Source organism: Erythrolamprus reginae, unplaced genomic scaffold, assembly GCF_031021105.1.
Source record: "Erythrolamprus reginae isolate rEryReg1 unplaced genomic scaffold, rEryReg1.hap1 H_21, whole genome shotgun sequence".
NCBI lineage: Eukaryota > Metazoa > Chordata > Lepidosauria > Squamata > Dipsadidae > Erythrolamprus > Erythrolamprus reginae.
Window position 1 is genome coordinate 296907 of NW_027248475.1, and position 16763 is coordinate 313669.

The following is a 16763-nucleotide window of genomic DNA, read 5'->3' on the forward strand; positions in this document are numbered from 1 at the left end:
TGAACATGATTCTGAGAGCGTATCAGGAGTTTGGGGGGGAGGCTTGGAAGCGATATGACGAGGATTTTCGCAGGTTCGCCGCCCACAACAGGCACTGGCCGTGGGATATGCGGCATAACGATTTGTGGCTTCAGGCCACGCAGCAAGCGTCAACTCCGGCCAGTGGGCGAACACCCACAGGTCATTTGCTTTTAACCACGGGCAAGGAGGCTACTCTTCCCCGCCCAGCGGTGGGGACGGGGACCCCGGCCTCCGGCCAACGCAGCACGGCTGGGTCGTCCTTTCGAGGTCAGCCGTACTGTTACGAGTACGGCGCTAGAGGGGCCTGTTCCAGGGCATATTGTCGTTTTCGCCACGCCTGCTCCTTGTGTAGTGGCAGACACCCGACCTCCGCTTGTTACAGGGGGCGCGGTGGGGCCGGCTCCAAGGACGCTGGGACCCCCACCAAACCCCAGCCTGGGGGGGCTCAAGGTAAGGGGCCCAACCCCCGTTAGATTGGACAGGTTGCAGCATTGGCTCACCGGCTACCGCCCCAAGAAGGGGGCGGATTTCCTGCTCGCAGGGTTTACCGCGGGTTTCAGGATCCCGTATGGGGGGCCGCGCAGGGCATGCATGGCGGACAATTTGAGGTCTGTGGCAGGAATGGGCCACGTTGTGCGGGACAAAATTATGAAGGAGGTGCGCGAGGGCCGGGTTTTGGGCCCCTTTGCGGAGCCCCCCCTGCCCTTCCTGCAGGTGTCCCCACTCGGTGTGGTGCCCAAGAGGGCCGCGGGTGAGTTTAGGCTTATACATCACCTGTCGTTCCCCCCTGGTGAATCGGTGAACGACCACATTCCCGAGGAGCTCTGCTCGGTGCGCTACACGCCATTCGAGACGGCGGTCGCGATGGTCCGGGCGTGCGGAGTGGGGGCGCTGATGGGGAAGTGTGATATCAAATCGGCCTTCCGGCTTTTGCCCATTCACCCGGGGGATTTCGACTTGTTGGGTTTCCAGTTCGAGGGCGGGTTCTTTGTTGATAGAGCCTTGCCAATGGGTTGTTCTATATCCTGCTCGTTGTTTGAGAAGTTTAGTTCATTTTTGGAGTGGGCACATGTTAAGAGTACGGGCTTTGTGTCTGTCGTACATTATTTGGATGATTTTCTATTCGCGGGGCCGGCGGGCGCCGTCGATTGTCAGCAGGGAATGATGGGTTTCCAGGCTTTATGCGCGGATTTAGGTGTACCTTTGGCTCACGAAAAGACCGAGGGGCCTTCAACCAAACTGACATTTTTAGGCATCGAGGTGGACTCCGTTGCACAAACGTGTAGGCTACCCGATGACAAACTGACTAGACTCAAGGAGGCGGTGAGGGCCGCACGAGCCGCAAAGAAGGTGACTTTGAAACAGGTGCAGGAGCTGGCTGGCCTGTTAAATTTTGCTTGTCGGGTGATCGCGCCAGGAAGGGCCTTTATGTTTAGACTGTACAGGGCAACGGTTGGAGTGTCAAAACCGCACCACAGGATCAGGTTATCGAAGAGTGTTAGGGAGGACCTCGTGGTGTGGCAAGGGTTTCTGGACGGATACAACGGTGTGTCATTGTGGAGGCAGGATATGCTGCTGAAAGCGGACTTCCAAGTGAAGTCCGATGCGGCGGGCACGACCGGCTTTGGAGTGGTGTGGCAAAGCAAATGGTTCCGGGCTGACTGGCCGCAGGAGTGGCTCGGTGGGGCTATCTGTAGGGATTTGACATTTTTGGAGTTATTCCCAATAGTCGTGGCCATTGAGTTGTGGGCATCCAGTTTTGCCGGTAGGACAGTCCACTTCTGGTGCGACAATATGGCGGTGGTGCATGTAGTGAATACTCTTTCATCTAGGAACGAGCGGGTTATGGGTTTGGTCCGGCATATGGTTAGGAGATGCCTCGCCAACAATATGCTTTTCCGGGCACATCATGTTCCGGGGGTGAGAAACGGGGTGGCTGACGCTCTGTCCAGGGGGCAGTTGGCTAGGTTCCGGCTGCTTGCCCCACAGGCCGAGGAGTACCCGGAAGCAGCCCCACAGCATCTGTGGCTGATTGGAGGGCCGACGTAAGCAAGGCCATGGATTTGTCCATAGCTCCCAGCACCAGGAGAGCGTACCAGCGGGCAGGTAGGGAATTTTGGGCTTTTCGTCATGATAGGAGATACGATCAGCTCTGGCCGGCCCCGGTCGAACACCTACTTGAATTTTGCGCGCTTGACCGCCGCCGTGGGTTGTCTGCCCGGACGATTAGGGGCAAGTTGGCAGGCCTGGCCTTCGTCGCCAAGTCTCGGGGCTTTGCGGACACCACAGGGGATTTCAGGATTAGAAAGACATTAGAGGGTTGGATCAGGGAGAAAGGTCAGGCCCGGGGTGACAGCAGGCGTCCCCTCAAGCTCACCCACTTGATGGGGCTTTACGAGCTGTGGGGTCGGCTCTGCCGCTCTGCTTATGAGGCGTCATTGTACCACGCCGCGGCGGTGACCTTGTTTTTCGGGGCCTTTCGGGTCAGCGAGGTTCTAGCAGCTTCCAGAGCCGATAGCTCCGGCCAGGCGTTCACCACTAGGGATATCAAGTTAGGTCGTAGCTCGGTGTCCTTGAGGCTTCGACGGTCCAAGACCGACCAGAGGGGTAGAGGTGTGACGGTCCAACTTTCCCGGGCTAACAACCGGCGGGTGTGCCCGGTGGCAGCTCTGGTGGCGTATTGGGCCCACAGGGGTGTAGAGCCGGGTTTTTTGTTTTGTCATGTGTCCGGTGAACCCCTGACCAGGTACCAGTTTTGGGCTGTCACGTCCAAGGCGCTTGCAAGGCTGGGCTTGGACCCCAGACGTTACGGGACTCACTCATTCAGAATAGGTGCAGCGTCGTTGGCAGCAGTCGAAGGCTTCAGCAGGCTGGATATAAAGACAGTGGGCCGCTGGAGATCTGGGGCCTTCCGGACGTACATCCGCCCCTAGGTGAGTGGGGCGGGGCGGGGGGGGAGGCGCCGGGCCGCCAGTCTGATGCTGCTCTGCTTCCTCCCTTTCTCTAGCCCGACGACTTGACCGGCGCCGCAGGATCCTGATATGTGGCCACAGCATGGTGTACTGGGCCGAGCGGAGGGCCCGTGAGACGATGCCCGGCACGAGTTTGGAGATCGATCGAGCGGTGGTTCAGTGGTTGGGCCGACGAGGCCTACGTTGGCGGGAAGTTCTTCCGCTGTTGTTCGACAGTGGAAGGGTGCGAGGGGTGCCGGGCTGTTTGGTATTGCACGTTGGTGGGAATGATCTAGGGGCGATGACAGGTGTAGAGCTGCTGTGGCACATCTGGGAGAGTTTGCAGGTGATCTGGGAGCGGTGGCCAGATACGTGTGTGTGGTGGTCCAACATCCTGCCCAGGAGGAGTTGGCGGCAGGCTAGAAGTCCTAGCGCAGTGGACAAGGCTAGAAAGAGGGTAAACAGAGCGGTTAGGAAGTGGGTGATTCAGGCTGGGGGTGGAGTGATAGACCATCCAGACATCAGGGCATCCCTCATAGATTTGTACAGGCAGGACGGTGTTCACTTGACCGATAGTGGGAACGATAAATTTATAGCCGACCTGCAGAGGTGCCTGCACATTTATGTGCAGGGGGGGGAGCAGGGGGAATAAATTAAAATTTCACCCCCTGCTGTGGCCGATAGGGGGCGGAAAATAAAATAAATAGCAACTGGTGAGCTCCTTTTGGGGCACCTCTACTGAGGTGAGGGGCGAGCTCCTTCTTGGATTACAGGGCTCGACCGGCCTGGGTCCGGGGAGTGAGTCGCTCCTGTGGCTCGCTGGCTGGAGTTTAACGTAGACCAGTAGCGAGCCATCCCACACGCCAGGTGGGGCGTAGTAAGGGTGCAGGGGGTAGGTGTAGTTCAACATGACCCGCACCCAGTTTCAAGGAGTTTTCGCCCCAGGGTTGCTGTCTGAATTGGGCATGTTATTCCGCCCCCATTTGATTTTGCACCCTGCAGGTCATGTGGGGTTAATGTTTTAAATAAGTTAATAAGTTAAGAATTAAGTTGTTGAATAAAAGTGACCCCGTTATACCCACACCTTGTGTCCGACTATTACTCCGCCTGCGCCGCAATTCCCACAGCCGACTTACCGGCCGGTGGGGTTTGCGGCGATCGGCGGGGGATGGAGGCCGCCATGTTGGGGGGCGGAGTCACAGCACCCACGTCGGGTGCCGTGACCACGTGGTGCGGTGCATGGGCACCGATTGGCCGGGCGAGTGGAGGCAGCCCTATAAGAGGGGGCTGCCTTGTGGCGCAGCAGTCTCGCCCGGAGCATCGTGAGGCACCCACCCACCCTCCCTCTGTTACAGGGTGCATATGATGGGTCGCCCTCCGGGGGGCCGAGTAGGAATTTTTTGCAGTCGCAGCAGAATTGGACGAGCTGCGATTGTTTTTTCGCCTACTCCACTCTGTGCGTGGGAGTGTGGTTAGGGGGTGGCCCCACCATCTAGTGCCCCCCCCCCTTAGGGTCACTGGGGGGGGAGGGGGGGCCGATAGGGGGCGGAAAATAAAATAAATAGCAACTGGTGAGCTCCTTTTGGGGCACCTCTACTGAGGTGAGGGGCGAGCTCCTTCTTGGATTACAGGGCTCGACCGGCCTGGGTCCGGGGAGTGAGTCGCTCCTGTGGCTCGCTGGCTGGAGTTTAACGTAGACCAGTAGCGAGCCATCCCACACGCCAGGTGGGGCGTAGTAAGGGTGCAGGGGGTAGGTGTAGTTCAACATGACCCGCACCCAGTTTCAAGGAGTTTTCGCCCCAGGGTTGCTGTCTGAATTGGGCATGTTATTCCGCCCCCATTTGATTTTGCACCCTGCAGGTCATGTGGGGTTAATGTTTTAAATAAGTTAATAAGTTAAGAATTAAGTTGTTGAATAAAAGTGACCCCGTTATACCCACACCTTGTGTCCGACTATTACTCCGCCTGCGCCGCAAAATCTCTTTTAAACAAGTGAATGTCACATGTTTAAAAGGAAGAAGAAAAACATTTTAGTCCCCTTCTTCCAAATGTCCTCGTACTGAATATCTGAATTAGAAGACCAAGTTCAGGCAACCTCTCTTACAATGTTACCGTATATCTTATTTTCCAACATTGACTAAACAGGGTAAATGTGATTAAATCAACAGCATCTGCCTCCATACATAGCCTATTTAAAAAAAACAATATTTTTTGTTCCCTAGAGATTCAACTAATACTATTATTCAAAAAGCCCTAGTGGATTGTTGAGAAACATGGCTTTTTTACTTTTTGTTCAAGGATTGATTGATTGATTGACTGATGATGGGTATCTTGGGTGTATAGGCCACAATATAAATTTAATAAATAAATAAATGATGATTGCATGATGATGATGGTGGTGGAAGGGCCCTGTATTCTCATCTGTGAAATACTAAGCAAAAGAAAATCTACATACTACATAGGTACAATATTTCTCTAAAAGGAATAAATCTATAAAGAATTATAGATATTACTTATACCTGTACATGTTGGTGTTTCTGACCAACGACCATTTCGACAAGTCACTCTTCGAGACCCTCGCATTGTATAGAAATTTTGGCACTGATATGTTACAGTTTCAGATTGTAAATAGGTTACTTTGGGTGATTCCACAATGTCTCCATTCTCCACGGGAGGTGGGCGTCCACATCCCCCCCCAATATCTATAATACATACAGAATCCATTCAGCAATGCTGCTCATGATTACAAATATCCAAAGTGTATTCACACAGAGAGACACATTTTAAGCATATTCATAAGAAACTACTCTGTTTCCCCAAAATAAGACATCCCCTGATAATAAGTACAATCAGGCTTTTGAGTACATGGCAATAAGGCCAAGAGCTTATTTCAGGGTTCAAAAAATATAAGACAGGGTCTTAATTTCGGGAAAACATGGTATATTTCAAAATTAAACTATTTCTTATTTTTAAAAAGCATCAATATCATGCACCTTGAGCAACTTGATCAGCAGAAAATTACTGTTGTCCCTACTGTTGTCCCTAGTATACAAACTACATATATATGTAGTCCCTAGTATACAAACTACATATATACATAATCATAATACAAAAATAATAGAAGGAAAGCCAAATGACAAAAACATAGAGGAAAAAAATAAACAACAACTCAGAAATTAAAACAAAAACAAAAAAATACCAAAAAAAATCATAAGAAAAAAAGGGGGGGGGAAGATTTGGTTAAAAATGAGAGAAATAATCTGTTTATCTCCAAACGTCCAAATCTTCCACATAAATTCTAGATAATCTTATGTAGTTTTAAATATCATTATTTAATCTATCCTCGTACTATGTCTTATTGCTTTATCTATCCTAAAAATCACCAGTCAGATTTAGCATGTTAATACATGATGTTGATCACATTAATATTTAATTCACACTTATGTCTACTCTGTTGTACAGTTCTAAGAATTCACTTTTCTATCACCTCTATGGTACTAATCTCAATTTGTTTTATTTCTCTTATTCAACCATGCATACCATTTGTCCCAAATTATGTAAAAGTGTTGTCTTATAACCTTAGAAAATATAGTGTCATTACTTTCTTAGTACCAAAAGTCAATCTGTATTTAAATGAATAGCAATTGATTTGGGATAAATGACATCTCCTCACAAGGTGTTCATATTTTTATTACCTATTTTGCATTAATAACTGTTCAAAATCTGCACAAATAAATTATGTAGTTGTATTGAATGTTGAGCCATCCATATCATTATTGAAGTGATGGGAGGCTTGCAACACAATAAAAGCAAGAATAGAAAAAACATTTAAAAATTAATAGAGGTTGACTAAAACTAAGAACCAGTACATAAGCATCACAGTGGTGGAATCTTCTTTCTTAGTCCTTCAAACTTTCCTGTTTAAGTGTTCCATCATGGCCCCAAGTCAATTGGCTTACCCAGGTTTTCAGGCAAATCTAGAAGGCCTAGACAGTGAGGGTGCAGCTTACCTCCAGCAGCAAGATTTTCCAGATTGTGGAGCCATTGCAGAGAAAGAACATTTACTAGATCCTGCTAGCAACATTTCTTGACTGAGGAGGTCTGCGGCATGTTTCTTTTGCCAGAGTGAGTGACAAAGCCATGAAGGGCTTTAAAGATGATAACCAACATGTTCAGTGAAGGGCTGCAAAAAAATTTACTACCACACTGTAGGCATGGCTTATTTTGTGGGTGTGGCTTGTCAGCCATGTTACCAGGTGGGAGTGGCTTGACCAGGGGTGGCTTAAAGATCATGTGACTGGCTAATCCCATTGAGGTGAAATAGTTCCCTGTGCCATGAAGGGCTTTAAAGATGATAACAAACATGTTGAATTGGACCTGGAAACAAACCAGCAACTAGCGCAACTCATGTAACAGCAATGTTACATGCGCCATTGAGCAGGCATTGTGAGTCTATGAGAACCCACAAGTTGTACACAGGAATGATGAATCCGCATACAGACGGGAGGTTGAATAACTATCCTTGTGGTGTGACCAGAACTGAACACACTCAAAACTGTAGAAATGGTGGTAGACTTTAGGAGAAACCCTTCCACCTCTCACAATACTAGACAACACAGTATTGACAGTAGAGACCTTCAAATTTCTAGGTTCTATCATATCTCAAGACCTAAAATGTTCACCTAACATAAAAAACATCATTAAAAAAGCACAACAAAGAATGTTCTTTCTGCGCCAGCTTAGTAAGCTCAAACTGCCCAAAGAGCTGCTGATACAGTTCTACAGAGGAATCATTGAGTTTGTCATCTGCACCTCTATAACCATCTGGTTTGGTGCTGCAACCCAACAAAACCGACACAGACTCCAGAGGATAATCAGAACTGCAGAAAAAACAATCGCTGCCAACCTGCCTTCCATTGAGGACCTGTGTACTGCACGAGTCAAAAAGAGGGTGGGGAAAATATTTACTGACCCCTCACATCCTGGACACAAATTGTTTCAACTCCTACCCTCAAAACATCGCTACAGAGTACTGCACACCAAGACAACCAGACAGAAGAACAGTTTTTTTCCGAACGCCATCACTGTACTAAACAAATAATTCCCTCAACACTGTCAGACTTTCTACTAAATCTGCACTTCTATTCTACTAGTTTTCCTCATCATTCCTATCACCCATTTCCTCCCATGTTGACTGTATAACTGTAACTTGTTGCTTATATCCTAAGATTTTTATTAATATTGCTTCTTCATTGCTTATTTGACCCCTATGAAAATCATTAAGTGTTGTACCACATGATTCTTGACAAATGTATATTTTATTTTATGTACGCTGAGAGCATATGCACCAAGACAAATTCCTTGTGTGTCCAATCACACGGACAATAAAAATCTATCTATCTAAGACAATTGAGAATGTCGAGAGATATTTCAAGAGAAGAGTCTTCTGCTCCGTTGTTTGCAACAGAATACCTTATGCCACCATTTGTTTTTAGACAATTTAGAACTACACCAACTTAGGTCTGACTTAAGTTTAGCACATAAAATTAGCTCCTACATTGTCCTACCAATCAGTGACTATTTTAGCTTCAACTGCAACAATACACGAGTCACTATAGATACAATGTAAACTGCTCCAAACTCGATTGCAGACAATAGGACTTCAGCAACAGAGTGATCAATGCATGTAATAAACTGCCTGATTCTCTGCTTTCTTCCCCAAATCCTTACATTCTTAACCTTAGACTATCTACTATTGACTTCACCTCATTCCATATATGCCTAACAAAAATAAATAAATAAAATCTAATTTCACAATTCAACCGGGACATTAAATTTTTCAATTATAGCATATTATAGCATATTATTATTATTATTATTATTATTATTATTATTATTATTATTATTTATTAGATTTGTATGCCGCCCCTCTCCGAAGACTCGGGGCTGCTCACAACAGTAATAAAAACAATATAGTAGTGGAACAAATTTAATATTAAAAACATATAAAACCCTACCGCATACCTGGCGGTATAAGTGAGTCTTGAGTAGTTTACAAAAGACATTATTATACAATATTGGTATATAATATAGTATTGAAAAAGTCTGACAGAACTTTTTTCAAAATAACACGAAAGAGCCAGTGAAATAAAAACAAATTCATTTCCACTTTTTAACTTCAGTTCTACGTAGTGAAGATCTGTACAAATACCTGTACAACGTGGTAGTTGTTGTTCCCAACGTTTCTTCAAACATGTAATGAAAGAAGATCCAAGAAAAGTATAACGTGTGCTGCATTGATAATACACTTTCTCCTGGGGGAAATACTTCTCCTTTATGTCACCAACAATCTGACCATTTTGAATTTCAGGGGGAGAAGAACATCTTACATCTAAAATAGTAACAAAAATGGTTCAGTTAAATGCACTTGGTTTTCCCAAAACAAACTTCTGTAAACATGCTCTCACTTTAACTTTTTAAACCAAAATTGACAGTACATATCATATGGCACAGAAAATACAAAGGTGGCCCTGCAGGGTCTGTTCCCTTTGAGGTGAGCGGAAGGTGAGACTATAGAGAGTGGAACGTCCTCTTCCTCCTTGAAGAAATGAAACTGGGTGCCTTCAATCATTACTATCATGATATCTGATCAGTCTTAGATTAGTGGTACTGAGTTCTTTGTGTAAATCATTTTCTCTGAAACTCCTTTTGTAGGATTATTGTTAACTCAGAGGGTGGGAGAATCTGTATACAGTCTCTTTTCTAATTTTGTTTGTAAAAGCTAAATAAGAATACAACATTAATACTTAGATGGTATCTGTGCATTAGAGCAATTCTAAAATATTGTATTGAAAACTGGATTATTTTGCAAGAAATTTAAATCCTTCTATGAACTACATGCAGAAAAGAAGCTATCGGGTGAATGATCTCTGCATGATGAACTATTCTGGCCTTTTCCCTTCTAATCAGTCTGTTACGAAGCCGCAAAGCAATGGATGCAACTGTGATCCTCTACTCTAGGCTGTGAGGGAAATGGTCTCAATATCCTTTGCTGATGTCTGGAAACCATCAGATCTGGATGAGAGAGAACAGATTAATATAAAGACCACTTAGTCTGTTCTGTTGCTTTACTATTTTTACAGTTGATTGTAATGAGGCTGTTATACTTCGTTTTTATACTCTATATAAGCAGCTAACTGTCTCTAGATTGTGATGGGATAGAAGTGGATTATAAAACACACCTTTTACCCCCGCAAAAGAGGGTGAAAACATGGTTGCTGTAGTCCCCCAGTACCCACACCTTTTGGTTTCTTCCTCCCAGCAATTTACCTCCTTGCAGCAAGCAGCCCATAGCCTGATTAGCATAAGCCACTGATTATATGCCTTTCAACCCTCAACTGTTTGATTGAAGCTGCAGGCAAACCCATATTTTTAAATGTAAGTGAAATTAAAGCTGCATGGAGGCAAATCACTGGCAGGGAGAGGGAAGACAGAATTTTGTTTGTTGTTTGCTGCAAGGAGATAAGTCAATAACTATAAATGCCTGTACAATGTTCAAATTATTAGACTTATTTTTTAAACACTGCTTTCTTATTGTCCTAGACAACTTAACAAAATGAAAAATCCTTTTAAAATAAATGCTTGATCTGAAGAGCTTAGTGTTGTTGTATCTCCTTTTAAATTGTTGAGAATAACTGTACTTCCAGATAGCCATATCAATTTTAACAGTATCTGTAAAAGTATCATCTGAAATCTAGCAGTGGTCCTGTTTAATATAAAGTTAAGGCAGCTGAGTTAAACCCTGACTTAGTCATGATTGGAGTAGATCTATTTAAATAATTGGAAAGAGTTGGTGTGATGACGTTTAAGAAAACCTGTTGGCATTAATATAATGCTATAATCTACATTTCTCCAATTCTTTGCTATTTCTATTATTAGACTCAGATGCACAGAAATACACAGCAAACAGTGTATATCATCTGTGCTGTTTGCTGGGAGACAAATTGCTGGGAGACAGATGCAGATTTGTTTTTCCTTGTTTTCCTTTCCCAAAACTAAGATGCATTTTATGCTTTGGTGCATCTTATATTCCAAAAAATATGGCAAATAAGCAAACAAGCTTGATCATTCAAGGTAGGCAAGGTAATCATAAGTGCTATTTCCAGACATAAAACCTGCACTAATTTAAAATGTGTCCCTCCTGCTGGGTTTCCATGACCTCAAATAGACTGGATATCTTAATATTAACTTAATATTAACCGCTTCAAACTTGACTGTAAAAAATATGACTTCAGTAACCGAGTTGTCAAAGCGTGGAACTCATTACCAGACTCCACAGTGTCATCCCCAAACCCCCAACACTTTACCCTTAGATTATCTACGGTTGACCTATCCAGATTCAGTAAGGGGCGAGTACAAGTGCACTAGAGTGTCTTCCGTCCCCTGTCCTATTGCTCTCCTATATCTCCTATATCTGAGTCTAAGGAGAAGGGCGGCATAAAAATAAAATAAATAAATAAATAAATAAATAAATAAATAAATAAATAAATAAATAAATCTCCTATACCTTTCTTCTATTCCTATATCTCTTCTTCTATTCTTTCATTGATATGTTCTATTACTATATCTTCTTTTATATTCTTACTTAGATATATTTTACTATGAGTATCTCCTCTATAACCTTCATCATTTATTTTACTATGTGTGTGTGTGTGTGTGTATATAGATCTATCCTAGTCTCCCTTAATTTTCTAATTCAGCTTAAACATGTGACATATATATATATATATATATACACACACACACACACACACACACACACACATACATACACCCACCCACTAAAAAACTCATTGTGTATTGGACAAAATAAATAAATAAAATAAATAAAATCTAGGCTGACACCCCACCCTCCGATTAGGAAATGCTAAAGCAGAGAAAACACTACCAAAAGTAATGAACTGCATTTCTTTTTAAGCAGAAAATAAGACATTTCAAATTGGAGGAAGTTCAACTTCATCCTGTCTCCCAGCTCTCAGTGACTCCTCTCTCTAGAACTTAAGATACCAGTTACAAATGGCAATAATCTCCCATCCTTTCTAATTATTCTGAAGAGTAGTCCTGCAATTAAGGTGTAACTTAATTTTTTCCTGATTAGTTAAAGACTATATTTTGCTCCTTTTTGTGGGCCACCTGAGGGGGAATGCTGGCCTGTAGGTTGGAAGTTGGGCAATTGAAGATGTGTGGAAAAATAATGATTGTATCAAAATGCCCACAGGCTTATCTATTTGTCAAACAGAAAAGAATAAGAACAACACTTCATCTTGGGTGAATGGTTCAGATTTTTAAAATTTATTTATATGTTTGTTTGTTTGTTTGTTTATTGGATTTGTATGCCGCCATGTCAGGAATTAAAAATCCCTGGGTAATATCTTAATACAGAATGTAGGCCTCTGTTAAGAATGCTGAGTCATTCAGAGGCAGTTGAGCCTGCCGCAACCTAGCAATTATGTGAATTGTATTTAATTAGGCAAGAGCTCCCTGCTCTTTCTATGTCTGTTCTCTCCCTATTTGCTGTTAGCTTGTGTGCTGGTGCTGTTCGTGGAAATATGCTTTGAAAAAGCTGAAATGCTGTACAAGTTGGTTCCTGGAAGGTATTGAACTAAGATAGTTGTAGCAAAGTACTAGTAAGAGACTAGTTTATTGTATGTATAGTATAGACAGTAGTAATTGTAGTAGTAGTAGTATAAAGAAGTAAATATATTTTTCCACAACTTTCTACTGCTGCTGTGTTTAATTTTTTAACTCCATTTCTACTAGTCTGTGGCTGGCTGACTGGTTGGATTGGTGGGCTGGCTGGACTGGTTTGCTGTTTGGGCACAAAGAGACTAGCTTCCGCAAATGCAACCTCTGATACGCCCCTCTCTGTGGATTAATTAATAAGATAAATAATATTTCATTTCTGAATTTTAAAAAATGTACTCTCCATGTGAATTTTGTGAATCTCAGCAAAAATATAGGCCATATATTCCTACCTTGACATCTTGGCAAGCGTGACCAGTTATTTTGTCTACATGTTACAGTAGCTGATCCAGATATCTCAAAACCGTGATTACATTGATAAGTTATTTTCTCGCCATTCGTGTACTTCTTTATTGTATCTTCACTAATTCTAGCATTTTCAACTATAGGGGGTGTGGGACATGTTGCATCTAAATTGATAGAGGATACAAAACTTCAATTTCCTGAAGTGATTGAAAAGAATATAGGCCAAAAATAAATTATGACAAAATATATCATCAACATTAGGCCAGCTAAAGACACAAAATATATCATCAACATTAGGCCAGCTAAAGACACAAAATGGTTCATGTTGATCGAATCCAATAATGCTTCCATTGGTTAATTTAATCTAGGCTTTTTTTTACCATACAATGTAAAGAATAATTCAATTTCTAGAACAACAAATGCCTGTTTGTCTGAATCCAAATAGATTGAAAGAGTAAGACAGCAAGTTTGGCCTATTTCTTTTAAGCATCGCTTTTCAACAATGTTGTTTCAAAAACAATTAATTTGTGAAGTTCAAAAATCAAATTACTGTACCTTTACAAGTGAAGGATCCTACCCATTCTCCTTTTATACATGTCTTTTTAGTAAGTTCTTCAGTATCAAATCCATCATTGCATATATAATTTAATATTTTTCCAGAATCATATAGTTCTGTATCATCTTGCTCCAGTGAAGCATTGGGAATTTCTGGAGCTGGACCACACGACGTCTCTGGGGGGTGGGGGAGGGATGAAAAAACAATTTTCAGTAGAAATCAATTTATGTCAAGATTTCTTCAAATATTTTTTTAAAATCAGCATATTATTATCAATAGCAGTTTTAGAAAGTTAAGATAATAATAATAATAATAATAATAATAATAATAATAATAATAATAATAATTTATTAGATTTGTATGCCGCCCCTCTCCGAAGACTCGGGGCGGCTCACAACAAACGATAAAACAATATATATAGGCACAAATCTAATATTAAGAAAAAACTAGAAACCCTATCATAATTAAAAAACCAAACAGCACATACATACCAAACATAAATTATAATAAGCCTGGGGGAAAGGTGTCTCAAATCCCCCATGCCTGGCGGTATAAGTGGGTCTTAAGTAGTTTACGGAAGACAAGGAGGGTGGGAGCAGTTCTAATCTACGGGGGGGAGTTGATTCCAGAGGGCCGGGGCTGCCACAGAGAAGGCTCTTCCCCTGGGGCCCACCAGACGACATTGTTTAGTCGACGGGACCCGGAGAAGGCCAATCTGTGGGACCTTATCGGCCGCTGGGATTCGTGCGGTAGCAGGCGGTTCCGGAGGTATTCTGGTCCAATGCCATGTAGGGCTTTAAAGGTCATGACCAACACTTGGATGCAAGTGCACTATTTAGTTTACCCTAACCTTTGCAAAGAATTAATTCATAGGAGATTGTCTATTTCAGAAGTTCAATGCATTTTTTAACAAAATAAAATAGTCATGTTTGGAGTATATCTGTTTAAATAATTGGGATGAGTTAATGTGACTACATTTAAGAAAACCTGTTGGCATTAATATACTGCCATGATATATATATCTCCAATTCTTTGATATTTCTATGGGTTAGATACACATGCACAGAAATATACAGTAAACAGTGTATATCATCTGTACTATTTGCTATTTGCTGGGAAGCAAATTGCTGGGTGACAGAGGCAGATTTGTTTTTTCCTTGTTTTCCTCCCCCAAACTAAGGTGTGTCTTATGCTCTGGTGAGTCTTATACTCTGAAAAATGTGGTAAATAAGCAGTAGTCCTGCAATTAAGTTGTAACTTAATATTTTTCCTGACTAGTAAAGGCTATATTTTGCTCCTTTTTGTGCACCATCTGAGGGGGAATGCTGGTCTGTGGGTTGGAACTTGGGCAATTGAGAATGTGTGGGAAAATGATGAGTGCATCAAAATGCCCACACACTTATCTATTTGTCAAACAGAAAAATGTAGAGCAACAACACAGATCAGCTCATCTTGGGTGAATGGTTCAAATTAATAATATTTCATTTCTGAATTTTTAAAAAAATGTACTTTCCATACGAATTTTGTGAATCTCAGCAAAAATATAGACCATATATTACTACCTAGGCATTTTGGCAAGTGTGACCACTTATTTTGTCTACACGTTACATCAGCTGATCCAGATATCTCAAAATCATCATTACACTGATAAGTTATTTGCTCGCCATTCATGTACTTCTTCATTGTATCTTCACTAATTCCAGCATTTTCAACGATACAGAGTTTTGGACATGTTGTTATTATTATTATTATTATTATTATTATTATTATTATTATTATTGTTATTATTATTGTTATTATTGTTATTATTGTTATTATTATTATTATTATTATTATTATTATTATTATTATTATTTATTAGATTTGTATGCCATCCTTCTCCGAAGACTCAGGGCAGCATACAAATCTAATAAATAATAATAAGACTGTTGGATCTAAATTGATAGAGGATAGAAAACTTCAATTTCCTGAAGTGATTCAAGAGAGAATATAGGCCAAAAATAAATTATGACAACATATATCATCAACATTAGGTCAAATGAAGACACAAAATTGTTTGTTTTGATCGGTTCCAATAATGCTTCCATTGATTAATATAATCTAGGCTTTCTTGCCCATACAATGTAAAGAATCATTCAATTTCTGGAACAACAAATGCATGTTTGTCTGAGTCCACATAATCTAAAATAGTAAGACAGCAAGTTTGGCCTCTTTCCTTTAATCATCGCTTTTCAACAATTTTGTTTATAAAACAATTACTTTGAGAAGTCCAAAAATAAAATTACTGTACTTTTACAAAGGAAGGATCCTACCCATTGTCTTATCTATCTATCATCTATCTATCTATCTATCTATCTATCTATCTATCTATCTATCTATCTATCTATCTATCTATCTATCACGATTTGTATGCTGCACAATTCCAGTGCACTCTGGACAGCTAACAACATTTTAAAACAGTACAAAAGTTACAATATCAAAATAAAATATGGAAGCTATTAATAATCCTTCTAACACCATTCATACACTCAGTCATTCATGATCCCAGTCCCGCCGGAAGAGCCAGATCTTAATGGCTTTCCAGAAGGGCTGTAGGGTAGGGATATTGTGAATCTCCAGGGGCAGTTGGTTACACAGGTTTGGAGCTGCCACTGAGAAGGTCCTTCCCCGTGGGCCTGCTGACCGACATTGTTTGGCAGACGGGATCTGGAGAAGGATTTAGTAGGTTATTTAGTATCATATCCATGATTACATGTATAATTTATTATTTTTCCAAAATCATACTGTTTTCTATTATCTTGTTTCAGTGAAGCATTGGAGATTTCTAGGCTGAACCATATGGCTTTTCAGGGAGGGGGGGGGATGAAAAGACAACTTTCAGTACAAATCAATTTATGCCAAGATTTTTTTAAATATTAAAAAAATCAGCATATTATTACCAATAGCAGTTTTAGAAAATTAAGATGCAATAGCCCTATTCAGTTTACCCTAGCATTTGCAAAGAGTTCATTTAAAGGAGACTGTCTATTTCAATACATTTTTAAAAATAAAATTCTAAATACAGGTAGTCCTTGAGTCATAATTGAGCCCAAAATTTATGTTGCTAAGTGAAACATTTGTTAAATGAGTTTGCCCCATTTTATGACTTTTATTGCCACACTTATTAACTGGACCTTTGTATTTATTAA

The 16763-nt window shown here is 41.8% G+C and overlaps 1 protein-coding gene and 2 long non-coding RNA genes across 7 annotated transcripts in view; 1 reads left to right on the top strand and 2 right to left on the bottom strand.

The window, feature by feature from the left end:
* LOC139155477 (uncharacterized) overlaps nt 1-16763 on the bottom strand; it is a 297390-nt gene that overhangs the window by 111697 nt on the left and 168930 nt on the right. The gene's annotated exons all lie outside the window — the stretch shown is intronic.
* LOC139155478 (complement factor H-related protein 1-like) overlaps nt 1-16763 on the bottom strand; it is a 71466-nt gene that overhangs the window by 6428 nt on the left and 48275 nt on the right. For 3 of the 4 annotated variants that reach the window (XM_070730618.1, XM_070730616.1, XM_070730619.1), the window contains 4 exons: nt 13575-13751; nt 13007-13183; nt 9184-9363; nt 5492-5674 (listed from right to left, as the gene is read on the bottom strand). In XM_070730618.1, coding sequence (XP_070586719.1) covers nt 5492-5674; nt 9184-9363; nt 13007-13183; nt 13575-13751 — 717 coding nt within the window. The remainder of the gene's footprint in view (nt 1-5491; nt 5675-9183; nt 9364-13006; nt 13184-13574; nt 13752-16763) is intronic. The other variant, XM_070730617.1, reaches the window with a different exon arrangement.
* Nucleotides 12534-16763, top strand: part of LOC139155481 (uncharacterized) — a 53525-nt gene continuing 49295 nt past the window's right edge. For both annotated transcript variants that reach the window (XR_011557076.1, XR_011557077.1), the window contains exon 1: nt 12534-12625. This is a non-coding gene — a long non-coding RNA (uncharacterized lncRNA). The remainder of the gene's footprint in view (nt 12626-16763) is intronic.